The sequence below is a fragment of the Manis javanica genome, chromosome 11, assembly GCF_040802235.1.
Source record: "Manis javanica isolate MJ-LG chromosome 11, MJ_LKY, whole genome shotgun sequence".
Lineage (NCBI taxonomy): Eukaryota > Metazoa > Chordata > Mammalia > Pholidota > Manidae > Manis > Manis javanica.
Genome location: NC_133166.1, coordinates 23,746,064 through 23,760,350, shown reverse-complemented (window position 1 = coordinate 23,760,350; position 14,287 = coordinate 23,746,064). Strand labels below are relative to the sequence as shown.

At 44.3% G+C, this 14,287-nt stretch overlaps 1 protein-coding gene across 1 annotated transcript; it reads right to left on the bottom strand.

Annotated features, from left to right (window-relative positions):
- Positions 1–1,316: 1,316 nt before the first annotated feature.
- LOC140844374 (E3 ubiquitin-protein ligase TRIM21-like) lies at positions 1,317–13,828 on the bottom strand. The gene is made up of 6 exons (XM_073216073.1): positions 13,468–13,828; positions 12,556–13,010; positions 11,999–12,100; positions 10,703–10,927; positions 3,125–3,248; positions 1,317–2,839 (listed from the first exon to the last, which is right to left on the bottom strand). Exons 2-6 carry the CDS (start codon positions 12,961–12,963, stop codon positions 2,271–2,273), a joined length of 1,428 nt encoding a protein of 475 aa, XP_073072174.1. The 5' UTR covers positions 12,964–13,010; positions 13,468–13,828; the 3' UTR covers positions 1,317–2,270.
- Between the last annotated feature and the right edge of the window lie 459 nt (positions 13,829–14,287).

The following is a 14,287-nucleotide window of genomic DNA, read 5'->3' as shown; positions in this document are numbered from 1 at the left end:
TTGGAGCTGCTTTTACTGCACCCCAAAGATTTTGAACCATTGTTTTTCTATTTTTATTATTCTCCAAGTATTTTTGGATTTCTTCATTGACCCATTGGTTGGTTTGTTGCATGCTGTTTAGCTTCCACATGTTTGGGGATTTTTTTCTAGTTTTTTTCCTTGTAATTGATTTCCAGTTTCATATCATTCTGGTGACAAAAGACGCTTGGAATAATTTCAGTCTTCTTATATTTATTGAGACTTTGTGGCCTAACATGTGATGTATCCTGGAGAATGTTCCATGTGCACTTGAGAAGAATGAGTACTCTGCTGGTTTTGGATGTAATGTTTTATACATGTCTATTCAGTCCATGGTCTCAGTGTCTTCCAATTGGGTGCCTCCTGGAGCCATGCTAATGAAGCAGCTGGGTGTAGAAGGCCATAGTCTAGGGGTCTGCATGGTGGGTGCCATCCGGTGCTACATTGGAGGGGCAGTCACAGATGGATCAACATGGTCCATAGGGCGCCTGGCTGGGCACCAGGCCGGGACCTTGCTGGCAGGGCAGTTGGGGGTGAGAGTCAAAGGTCTGGAGGTCTCCTGGGTGGGCACCTGTTGGGCCCAGACTAACTGGGTGGCTGGGGGTGGAAGCAGTGTGGGCAAGGTAGATTTGTGTGGGTGCTGCCTTGGTGAGACTGCTGGATTTCTGGCAGGTATATTTAGGGCAGGGCAGGTCCAGGAGATCTCCTTGGTTAATTCTGGAGGTGGTGTATACACTCTGACCTGCTTCTGTCTGTCCTTCAATATGGGGGCAGCATGGGGAGGGAGTGGTAACCTTTGGTCCTAGACAGTCCTAGCAGTTTCTCCAATGTTTGGAGGGTGTTTTAGTTCTGAAAATAACTTGCCTTCACAATGTGGCTGCAGCTCCTTTCCTGTGCCCCAGGGCAGGTGAAGTTGCTCTCTGCTTCCTCAGTGAGGTCCCTTCCTACTGTAGGGTGGGGTGGGGGGTTATGTGTAAGGTTCTCTCTTTTACCATGTCTCTGTTTCTGTTTGTCTTTTTATCTCTCATCATGCAGGTGTAGATTTGATGTGAATGTGGGAGGTGGGTTCAGGCTCTTACTATACCACCAGCTTAGACCCATCTCTGAGACTCTATCTTAGATCAGGAATCAGCATTCCTGGAAGGACAGTGGTTCTCTCACAGCCTACTATCACACAGGTGCCCAGCTTCACTGTTCCACCCGTAGAAGCTTAAAGTGCTTACTGTCACCAGGTGATGCAGTTACCTAGCCTTCATGCCAATCAGGGCTCAACAGGAAAAAGCAAAACTAGTTGGAGATAAGTATGAAGAGATTTATTGAAGGAGTTCATTCACACAATTGTGGGGGCTGACAAGGCAAGTCCTAAATCCATAGGCCCGGCTGGAACTGTTTACCTGTGAAGAGCAGCTTCAGCTCATGCCTGTCCATTTTCTGGGAAGCTTCAGTTCTACTCTGAAGGCCTTTCCTGATTGTCCTGGATAAGGTGGCTGGGTCTAATTCAAAGTTCCTTAAATACAAATGACCTTGGGCTTTAATGACATCTACAAAATAGCTTCACACTAACACATCTAGGTTAGTGTTTGATTGAAAAACAGGGGAATTATAGCCTAAATTGACACATTAAAAAACTATTACACTTTCTATTTAAGTTGATATGCCCTTTAACCAACTCCATTATCAACAAGATGTAGTTGGGAGAACACAGCGGGAATCGGGGAGTACAACAGGCTGGATATTTAACATGGAAGTCTGAGGCATGCATAATCCAACCTTTAAAAAGTATAGCTGTTTATCAGTAGGCAGTGTGGAGCCACTTATAATCAGATGTGTATATGTCAGAGAGATAATCATACATGTGTACAGGGATTAAGTGGAATAGACGAGGCCCAGTTTATTTCAGAAGTCCTTTTGTAAACTATGCAACATATATAATAGACATCTTAGTGGAAGCCTGGAGATGGAGAGGAAGACACAAAACTTGAGGCACATAAGGAAGGCAGAAACATGTTTTGTTTGATCCAGATGAGTTTGGGCCATATATAAGTAGTTTTATGGAGGGAGTTATAAAGCATTCTAGGGCAGGAATATTGATGTTGAAGGTCATAAGACAGACTTCCAGAGACCTCCCTGCCAAAGTCGGCTTGCTGGCATCCTGACACCTCTGCAGAGACGAAGTGGTTCAGAGCTCATGGGAACATGAGGCAGGGTCAGTGGCTACCAACAGAGGGGGTGTTGGTATCCAGGGAGAGTTGTCAACAGTCAGTGGATCCAGACCATTCATTCCTCAGTGGACAGAGGGTCAGAGGGGATCCATTCCTTTCATTATCATTGAAACCAGCATTGAAGAAGGGCCGCAGAGGTCCAGCAAAGGCACATTCAGAGAAAGTGTAGATGAGGGAGCCATGGTCAGTGATGTTGTAGAAGGAGACAGTGCTGGCCTGATAGTCCAGGAATATCCCAATTTGGCGTGGAGGCACCTGAAGGGAAAGGGGAGTCTGGGGATAGGTGCCAGCCTCATATTTTTGTTTGTTCCACAGCCAAATTGTCCAGAAGCCATTCTCAGGGCTGAGCACAAAATGCCCCTTCCTCTGCACAGTCTCTCTACAAACCCCCAGGTCCCAGGCCTCCTTTCCTGTCACATCCACCTCCCAGTAAAGCTTTCCAGAGCAAAAGCACTGGGCACCCAGGACCATGGGATAAGTATCAAATCTCTCCTCCTTTTCAGGCACTTCCTGCTGCATGTTTCCAAGACGCACTTGTCTCCGATCCTCTGAAAGGATGAGCCACGGGTTGGCTGTGTGTGGATCCAGAGTGATGTATACTGCAGATGAAACGACCCAGTTAGGCCGGGAGAGTGTGCTGAGTCAGTAACCTGTGCCTGTGCCTGTGCTGAGGATGAGGGAGTGACCCTGAGCCTCACCAGGTGAGGACAGGATGCCAGCCAGCTCCAGCTCCTAGCCTGGCCTTTGAGGGAACACCTTCCTTATCCTGTCCCTGCACGTATCCCCACCCACTCCACCCTGCTCTCTCCCCTCGACCTGGGCCCTCACTCTGTACCCTCATCTCCTTCTGCCCTCTAGTCTCACACTCCTGGTGCTCGCCTCACCTCCACACGCCCTCAGCCTCTTCTTCAGCCCCGGCACGTGGCACACACTCCTCAGGTCTGGGGAGACAATGTCCAGCTCCTTCAGATTCCAGGATTCACTCCTGGGCAAGCAGAGGGAGAGACCCTGTCTCCAAGTCCTATCCTGCCCTCCTCAGTGCTATAACCTCCCTTGTGCACGACTGATAATTTAACTCAATGCAAATTTACAAATACATCCTGTGTCAAGATCTCAAATGCGGTGGGCAAAAGGAGGCAGGATTTAGTTCCTACCCAGAACTTCCTGGTTCCAGGGGCCTCTGTAGCATGTGGATGGCCTGTGTATCCTCTCTAGGCCCAAGGTCACCATGCAAGCACATTCAGTTCTGTTTTAAGGACTCACCCTGTAAGGAACCTCGGGGAGCCCCACCCCTGCTGTGGGTCTTACTCATGGCTCTTGCTGGGAGGTTTGTAACTGGGTAGATTTTTTTTTAAAGGAAGAGTCCTAGCAGGCTATAGACTCACAAACAGGGAAATTCTGGGAAGGTCTTAGTGAAAATGTTACAGCCCAATTACTTTGGGCAACTCACCAACTGAGATGTCCGTTAATTAACCTTCTGAGCCCAGAAAATACTTTCTGGAAGATTGGGCCTTTGAGAAGATACAGGTTCAGGGAAAACATCAGTTCACGTTTTTCTAATTCAATAGCCTCTTTCACAGGTGTATATCCTTCGTCAAGCCCCTCTCTTCTAACAAAGAAAACTCCTCCTTACCTTCCCAGGACACTTTTCACCTCCTGAGGAGAAAAGAGACAGTAAATTCCAGAGTCACTGGTTTATGACTGAGACTCAGTCCTGTGGGTGAGGCAATGCCACCTGGAGGTTCCCAGCACACTGCTCTGCCCATTCCTCAGGCCAAGGCCTGAAAGGCGTTGCTTACCAGCTCAGGGACTTTCTCTTAAGTTTGAGTTCTGTGTTTTTAGTTACATTTATAAAAACCCTTCCACTGCCAAATACTCACCTAAGAGTCTTAGTGGATTCTCATTTACTCCTCATAAAATACTTTGGCATATGTAATATTATAATATCCATTTAACATGTGAAAAACTGATACTCAAGGTCACAAAGCTGGTGTGTTGTAGCAGGCACTTATGAGGATGCCCACTTCTTTTAATTGCTTCATGAAATATTCCCTTCTAAATCTGTACCTTCCATGCCTTGAATGCTAACCACTCATGGTTCTGAATTCTAGTATGTCCCATTTAAGAAAATTCTAGGGACCTGGAGATTCTGGGAAGATGGCAGAATAGGAGGTCACTGTGATAACCTCCTCCCTCATAATACCCCAAGAAGGAACTGTATCTGACACAACGAACTCTGAGAATGACCTGAAGACCACCTGAACAGACCTTCTATCCCTAAGAAAAGGAAACCACATTAGGAAGGGTAAAGGCATAGAGGTATGATTAATCAGGACCTTCTTCCATCCTATCCCATAAGTTGGAGGGAATAAGGAATGGAGTGGAGATGAGATAAATTCCTGGGAACAGCACACCTGGCCCTGGGGATCTGCTCTGGGGCTTTGCAAATCAATAGGGCTGGATGCTATGGAGAGCTGGAGGGCTGTCGGGGGCGGAGTCTCTACTTATGGAGGACCAGCGTGCTCTGTTGATCAGGCTGAGACCCAACACAGAAGCAGTGGTTTGAAAGGAGATTAATTCTGGGGAGTGTGCTCGCAGATGACTTTTTTAGCCCTTCCTCAGGCCAGCTGGCCAGACACTTACAGGAGTTGCTTCTGAAACTCTCTCTACTCAACTGTTCCACCCTGGCATTCTCCTGCAGCCTCACCCCTCTGGTATGCTCAGACTGTGGTGTTCATGTTAGGTATTACTGGCAGCCAGGCTGAGTGTTGGCCTTGCCCACGGCACTCTCGAGTGGCCCAGTCATTAAGCCATACCAACCAGTCACACACTAAGGTTGAGCAGTAGTAATTGGCCATTGCTAGCAGCTAAGTGGAGGGCTGGCCTAACCCGCAGCCCACCCACAGCAGTCCTAGCTCAGCCATGACAGGAGGTGCACACAGCCCACACAGGGGGATACCTCTGGAGCACCTGGCTCTGGTAAGCAATGGGTTTTGTGCTTCTGGGCACCACAGGATGCCTACTACATAAAGGCACTGCTTGATTTATCAAATTCATAGAAGCAAACACAGAGAACCAGAAAAAATGAGGAGACAGACAATATGTCCTAAACAAAAATCAAAACACCAGAAAATGTGCTAAATGGAATGGAGATAAATGATCTATCTGATAAAGAATTCAAAGTAATGGTCATAAAAATGTTCACTGGAATAGAAAGAAGAATAGACATTCAGGAAGGACTTCAACAAAGAGGTATAAAATATAAAAAAAAGAACCAGTCAGAGCTAAAGAATACAATAACATAAAAGTACAATAGAGGGAATCAATAGCAGATTAGAGGATGCAGAAGAATGGATCAGTGATGGACGACAGGGCTGTCAAAAGTAACCAAGGTAAGCAACAGAAAGAAAGAATTTAAAAAATGAACAGATACTAAGAGATCTCTGTGACAACTTCAAATGAAATAACATTTACATAATAGGGGTCCCAGAAGGAGAAGAGAAAAGAAAAAGAGACAGAAAACCTGGGGAAGGAAACTGACATCCAGGTCCTGGATGCACAAAAAGGCTCTAAGAAGACGAACCCAAGGAGGTCCCCATCAAGATACATAGTGATTAAAATGGCAAAGAGGAAAGACAAAGAGTGAATCTTAAAAGCAGCAAGAGGAAGGCAGACAGTTAACCTTGTAGGGGTTTCCTTGTAGGTTTAAGCAGATTCTTGTAACAAACTTTAGCGGCCAGAAGGGAGTGGCATGAATATTGAAAGTGCTGAAATAGAAAAACCAGCAACAAAGAATACCCAGCAAGGTTATCATTAGAGTTGAAGGAGAGATAAAAATTTTCCAGATAAACAAATGTTAAAATAATTTGTCACCATTAAACAGGCTTTACAAGGCGTGTTAAAGAAACTCCTTTAAATGGAGAAAATTTTTTCATGAGTGAAAACAAGAATACAGTAAAGGTAACAGACCAATCACATACAAAGAAAGTGTGAGGCTCAAAAGACAGAACTAGTAAAATCAACTCTACACAAAAATTAGTCAAGGGATACATAAAATAAAAAGATGCAAATTATGATGTCATATACATAAAATGTGGAGGGGGAAATAACAAAAAAGTAGTGCTTTTAGAATATGTTTGAACTTAAGCAACCATCAACCTAATATAGACTGTTGTGTATATAGGATGCCGCATATGAACCACATAGCAAACCACAAACTAAAAGCCTAAAATAGATACACAAAAAATAAAGAGGAAGAATCCAAGCATAACACTAAAGAAAGTTATCAAATCACAAGGGAAGAAAGCAAGAAGAAAGGATCAGAGAACTACAAAAACAAACAAAAAACAACAAAATGACATTAAATACATACCTATCAATAATTACCTTAAATGTAAATGGACTAAATGCTCCAATATGAATGGATAAAGAAAAAAGACCCATCTATATGCTGTCTTCAAGAGACTCATGTCAGACCTAAAGACACATATAGACTGAAAGGGTAGGGATGGATAAAGATTCCACAGAAATAGAAGTAAAAAAAAAAAGGGAGTAGCAATACTTACAACAAAATAGACTTCAAAACAAAGACAGTAAAAAGTGACAAGGGTATTCCATAATGATAAAGAGATCAATCCAATAAGAAGATATAAGAATTGTAAATTTCTATGCACCCAACACAGGTGCATCTAAATAAAGCAAATACTATCAGGCCTAAAGGGGAAACTAGACAGCAACACAATAGTATAAGGAGACTGACACCCCACTTATATCAATGAATAGATCATCTAGACAAAAAATCAATAAGAAAACAGTGGTGTTGAATGACACATTAGACGAGATGGGCTTAACAGATATATACGGTACATTCTACCCAAAATCAGCAGAATACACATTCTTCTCAAGTACACATGGAATGTTCTCCAGGATGTATTATATGTTAGGCCACAAAACAAGTCTTAATAAATTTAAGAAGATTGAAATAGTATCAAGCATCTCTTCCCAACCATAATGGTATGAAACTAGAAATTATAAGAAAAAAACTGGAAAAAGACACAAATACATGGAAGCTAAACAACATGATACCAAATCAATAAATGATTGCTACCAAATCAGTGGATCAATAAATTACAGAGGAAATACAAAAAAAGCATGGAGATAAATGAAAACAGAAACAGTTCAAAATCTCTGGGATGTAGCAAAAGCTGTTCTAAGAGAGGAGTTTGTAGCAATACAGGCTCAACTCAAGAAACAAGCAAAATCTCAAATGAACAATCTAACCTTACAACTAACAGAACTAGAAAAAGAAAAAACAAAGCCCAAAGTTAGCATAAAAAGGTCCATAATAAAGATCAGAGAAGAAATAAATAAATGGAGACTAAGAAAATGGTAGAAAATATCAATGAAACTAAGAACTGGTTCTTTGAAAACATTAACAAAATTGACAAACCTTTAGCCAGACTTATCAAGAGGAAAACTGAGAGGACTCACACAAAATCTGAATTTCTGTGGTGTTGGTTGTTAACTTCTCCTCTTTCATTTCTAAGGATTATAAGAATTCTATGAAAAAGAATAAGCTAATAATTTGGGCAACTTAGAAGAGATGGATAAATTCCTAGAAATATATAATCTTCCAAGACTGACCCAGAAAGAAATATAAATCTGAAGAGACTGATTACTGGTAACATCATTGAAGCAGTAATCAAAACTCCCAAAAAACAAGATTCCAGGACCAGATGGCTTCACAGGTAAATTCTACTAAACATTTAAAGAAGAGCTAATACCCATCCTTCTTAAAGTTTTCCACAAAGTAGAAGAGGAGGGAATACTTCCAAACTCATTCTATGAGGTCAGTCTTACTCTCATATCAAAACCAGACAAAACACTACAAACAAAGAAATTTACAGTGCACTATCACTGATGAACATTGATGAAAAAATCCTCAACAAAACATTAGCAAACTGAATTAAAAAATATATCAAAAGGATCATTGACCATAACCAATTGATATTTATACAAGGGATGCAACAATGCTTCAATATCCACAAATCAATTAATTGATACACCACATTAACATAAGGAAGGATAAAAATCATATGATCACCTGGAAAAGCATTTGACTAAATTCAACATCCATTCATGATAAAAACTCCCAACAAAGTGGGTATAGAAGGAACATAAATCAATGTTATAAAAGCCTTATATGATAAACCCACAGCTAACATATTCAATGGTGAAAAGCTGAAAGCTTTTCCTCTAAGATCAGTAACAAGACAAGGATATACACTCTCACCACTTTTATTAAACACAACACTGGAAGTCCAAGCCATGGCAATCAGACAAGAAATAAATAACATCCAAACTGGTAAGGAAGATATAAAGATGTCACTATTTTCAGATGTCATGAGACTACATGTAGAAAAAGATAAACACTCCACCAAAAGACTATTACAACTAATTAATGAATTCAGTAAAGCCACAGGCTACAAAAATCAATAAACAGAAATCTGTTGCATTTCCGTATAATGAATTAGCAGAAAGTGAAATCAAGAAAATAATCACATTTGTAACTGCATCCTAAGAATAAAATACCTAGGAATAAACTGAACCAAAGAGGTGAAAGAACTGTGCTCTGAAAACTCTAAGACTAGTGAAAGAAATTGAAGAAGACACAAATAAATGGAAAGATATTCCATGCTCATGGGTTGGGAAAATTAATATTATAAAAATGGCCATACTGCCTAAAACAACCTACTGATTCAGTGTAATCCCTATCAATACCAATTGCATTTTTCACAGACCTAGAGCAAATAATCCTAAAATTTGTGTGTAAATCACAAAAGACCCTGAATAGCCAAAGTTATCTTGAGGAAAAGAAAAAAGCTAGGGTTATCATGCTCCCCAATTTCAAACTGTACTACAAAACTATGATAATTAAAATACTATGATACTGGCACAAGAATACTGCAACAGAATAGAGCGCTCAGAAATAAACCCATGCCTCCATATGATCAATTAATATATGACAAAGAAGGCAAGAATAAACAATGGAAACAAGAGTCCCTTAAATAAATGGTGTTGGGAAACCTGGACAGTCATATGCAAGAGAATGAAACTTGATCACTGACATTTAGGTTGTTAATCCATTTTGAGCTTACTTCTGCATATGGTATAAGACCTGAAACCATAAAACTCCCAGAGGAAAACATAGACAGCAAACTTTTGAACATCAGCATTGGTAATTTTTTTCTGGATCTGTCTCCCTAGGTATGAGAAGCAAGAGCCAAAATCAACAAGTGGGACTACATTAAAAAAAAATGCTTTTTCACAGGAAAGGAAGCCATCAACAAAACAAAAATGCACCCTACAGTATGGGAGAATATTTCCCAATGATATATCTGACCAGGGGCTAGTATCCAAAAAATATAAAGAACTCAGACAACTCAATACCAAAAAAACAAAACTAATCCAATTAAAAAATGGACAGAGGTCATGAACAGATTTTTCCAAAGATATACAGATGGCCAATAGACATATGAAAAGATACTCAACATCACTAATCATCAGGGAAATGCAGATCAAAACCACAGTGAGATATCGCCTCACATTAGTTAGAATGGCCAATATACAACAGACAAGAAATAAGTGTTGGCGAGCATGTGGAGAAAGGGGAGCCCTCCTACACTGTTGGAGGGAATGGAAATTGATGCAGCCATTATGAACCAGAGACACCCAATAATTCCACTTTTAGAATTTATTCAAAGAAAACAAAATCACTAATTTGAAAAGATAGATGCACTCCCATGTTTATCACAGCTATTATTTATAATAGCAGAGATATGGAAACAACCTAAATGTCCATCAATAAATGAATGGATAAAGATGTGGTACTTATATACAGTGGAATATTACTCAGCCATAAAGAAGAATGAGAGCTTGCCATTTGTGATATGGATGAACACACAGAGGTTATCATGCTAAGTGAAATAATCCAGGAAGCCAAAGACAAATACCCTATGATTTCAATTTATATGTCAAATCTAAAAAAAGAAATGAACAGAACTAGACTCACAGACACAGAGAAGAAAATGGTGGTTTCCATGCGGGAGAGAGTGGGCAGTGGGTGAAATACATGAAGGGGATAAAGAGGCACAAAATTCCAAATATAAATTAGTCACGGGGATGAATGTACAGTATAGGGAATATAGACAATAACATTGTAATATCTTGTATAAAGAGAGATAATAACTACTCTTATCAGGGTGAGCATTTAATAACATAGACACCTGTCAAATTACTATGTTCTATACCTGAAACCAATGTTCTTTTTATCAACTATATTTCAATGAAAAAAGAAAAAGAAAATTTCAGGGACTGGGTTTCTATTCTGTTGGTAGCTCCAGAGAGCTCTTTTCTCAGTTACTCCTTGAATCTCTGAGGGGTAGCCTGTCCCCTGGTCTTACCTGCAGCAGCTCCAGCGCTGAGCCCCGATTCCTTCTCTCCAGCTCTGCGATCAGCTCCTGCAGGGCCTGGATCTTCTGGGCCAGCCTGGCCTCAGTTTCCCCCAAGATTCTCAACTCTTCCTTCTCCTCCTTCTCCAGCTTCTGTAGTTGCCTCTGTTCCTCTTCAGCCAGGAAGTTCTTCTGCTGCATAAATTCTGCATGAATCCTCAGTTTGTGTGTTTCAATCTTTCCCTTTAGTGTCAATGGAAAGAGAGAGGTGGTTTTTATGAAAATCTTCCAAGCTTCAGGAATAGAGATGTCATACCTGTTTCTGCTCTCTGCAGACTCACCACTCTGGCTCTGTCTGGAAATAAATGCACACGTACACACACACACTTCTGCTGGGGAGGTAAGGGGTGAGGCTTCTTGGACAAGGAGGGAATGGGATGGGGGGAAGGACACTGTAGCGGCCATACAACCACAGCCGTATCAGCCCACTTTCCTCAACTTCTTTCAAAACCCAGTCAGCACCAAGACATACCCCTATGTCTTCATATCTCAGTAAGATTCTGAGTAACACCTGCCCCCCACCTTTCAATGACCTCACAAAGACAGGCTCACAGGATGGTTCCTAAATCTTGGGAAAAGCGCGTCTTTGGGATATTGTTTGCTTGCCCTCTCCTGCTAGTGACTGACGGGTCACCCAATGACACAGAATGACCCTTTTTGACACCACAGCCTAACTCACCCTTCACTGGTCCCAAGTCCTCCTCTTCCAGGAACCACTGGCCGTGAGCTCCTTCCACTCCTCCCTAATCCCTACCTGCCCCACATCCAAATCACGGATGCAGAGTGGGCTTTCGTGCTCCATTCTACTTTGGACCAGTGATCTGGACAAAGTCAAGCAACCACCTGGTCAGACTCGGGCCTTGGTGGCTTCCTTAAGTCTGTTCCCCAACAGCCCTTGTTATTTCCTAACAGGGCATCTCTCTTGGGATACCTCTGTCCCAGACACAAGGCGCTGGTGCTGTCATCCGAGACCGGCTCAAGCAGCAGCAGCTTTAGGGTATGGCTTGTCCCTCTCAGCACCTTCTCCTAGGACTCGATCTTTCTGCCTGATTGGGCACTCTCTTTGAGCTCATCCTTTTTATTTCCCTTTATCAGGAGACCTAGAGAGTCAGATAAAATGATTCTATCACTTCTCAGTTGGGCATAGCTATAATGAGGGCTTTTTTGAGTCCAGAATCCTGGACCCTACCCAGGCTGGACCTGGACCCTACCCAGGCTTCTGCTCTGAGATTCCCTTCAGAGCATGACTCTTGCCTTCCAGGCTGTTCTCTTCATTGCGATATCCACTCCCCACTTCTCAGCCAATGCCTGCTGTTTTCTCAGTTTCCCTAATGCCATCTGGAGCTTCTCCTGCAGAGAAAGATAGCAGGTTAATATCCAACCAGGCAAAGAAGTGGGGTGAGGTGGGGAAAGATCATACTGGTTCTTAGGCAAGCCTGAGTGCAGAGACGAGTCAGATGGGGCAAGAATTCTCTGGAAACATAAAGCTTTTCCCAATACAGCCACACAGTTGAGGTGGCAGGGATGGTGGCACTACTCGTTCCTGATTAACCAGGAGGCCACAAGGAAACATCATTCTGGCAGCATTTTCCCATAGCATATTCCTGGCTCCTGGGGCATGCGAAGGTTGTGCTGAGCTCATAATTCTCCCCTTAAATTAAACATGTAAGGTGGGAGACACCCTCCCTTTCCCCAACCCCTCAACTCCACAGGTGACTCCCATCCCTCCCATCCGGGGAACAAAGTGCCCACTCAGGACCCCCAGCCCCTCTCTACCTGCTCATGCCTCCACGCAAAGGTCTCACCTGGTACTCCAGAGCAGCCTCCTCGATAGGGACCATGGGGTGGTCCCGGTGTTTCCGGGACTGGGAACACACCCAGCAAAGAACCTTCCCATCTTTCTCACAGAATAGGTGAAGTTTCTCTCCATGCACCCCACACCGCTCGCCCTGGGTGCCCTCCTTGGTGCCCTGGCTGATTTGTTTGAGGTTGTCCACCATGTTGGCTAGCTGCCGATTGGGCCGGAGGTTCCTGAGCAGGAAGGTGTGCCGGCACACAGGACAGATGCTGCCGCCATCCGCCCCGACCTGAGAGATGCATTCTTGGCAGAAGCTGTGCCCGCAGTCGATGCTCACAGGCTCCACCACGGGGTCCAGGCAGATAGGGCACATGGCCTCCTCCCACATCATGGCCAAGGGCATTGCTGAAGCCATCGGGGTGATGCTCCTATTAAGCAGCGCTGTGGGGATCCTGCTGTGGCCTAGGGGAAAAAGGAGCAAAGGAAAAGAGAAGACAAGGGCTGTGGGAGGAAAACGGAACAACTCAAAAAAAACAGGAGAGTGAACTGGAGGGGATGAAAACAAGAAAAGAACATTAACCCGAATAATAAGAATTTCTCCTCCACAGTAGGGTCCATGATGCAGTCAGACAGAAGGGGAGTCTGAGTCCCCCAAAGAGAAAGTGAAAGTTATTGAGTACATCAGAAATAACGCTGTTTACAGTAATTTCACTTTCATCACGTCCATCTCTGTTTAGACCCTCAGTGCCAGGCTTTTCGGTCCACCTTCTACCACCTCGGGCCACCCGGCCTCCAGTTTGCTGAGAAGCTAGTCACAGCGACCATTCACCACCTTCGTCCACACGTTGGCACCAGAGAAGGCGCCATACGCTTTCGGTCCGTACATCTGACAGTAATGGCAGAAGATACACACACGTACGTGCACACAGTAGTGGTGGTGCGCTCCCTGGGCTCTTCTGTCGGCGGCACAGACCCAGACATCTCTTGACAGCCGAAACAGCCCTGCCCCTGCCGTCTCCAGAAGGGGGCTTCCTGCCGCCGGGGTCTCCAGGCCTGCAGACCCAGCCAACCCGGGCACTGGCGCTCCGGCGCAACCCTGTTCTCCCGGCTCAGGTGTCAGCAGCAGGGGGGCCCTCGCTCCCTCCCCTCCCAGCCCGGGACTGGAGTCTGTTTGCAGCCCAGCCTCCCCGAGTCCCCGCCGGCGGGAAGAACTGCTGCCGGCGGGGGTGACCGGAGAACTGGGGTCGCAGGCTCCAGGGCTGGGGACGACGGGGAGGAAGGGGCCCTTCAGGGCTGGGGAGGAGGCTGGCGTACCTTGGGGCAGCCAGGGCCACTCGCCTTCCCGTGCACTCTGCGGCCGGTTTCTCCCTATTTCACTTTCAATTTCCCGTCAGAGGCGGGCTGGGGAGGGAGGGGCCGCAGGGCGGAGAGAGGGCGGAGCAATGCGGGGTCAGGGGCGGGGAACTGAGGCCCGGGCTGCGGTTTCTTGGAGGTTGGGGCTGGGTGAAAACTCCGTGGCTTCTGGCTTCCGCTTCCTCAGGGCCGCTGTGCTCTTTTGCTGGTGAGGTGACCCATGTCTTCATTCCTAAAGGGCCAGTGTCCTTAATGTTCCTGTCTTTAATGTATTGGCCATTATTATCAGACAGTGATAGCTAGGAATCTGTCCAATGCCTATTTTGGGTCCATGCCCCCATTATGTGCCAACTTTCTGAATTCTCATTGGCAATAGGCATAAGTCA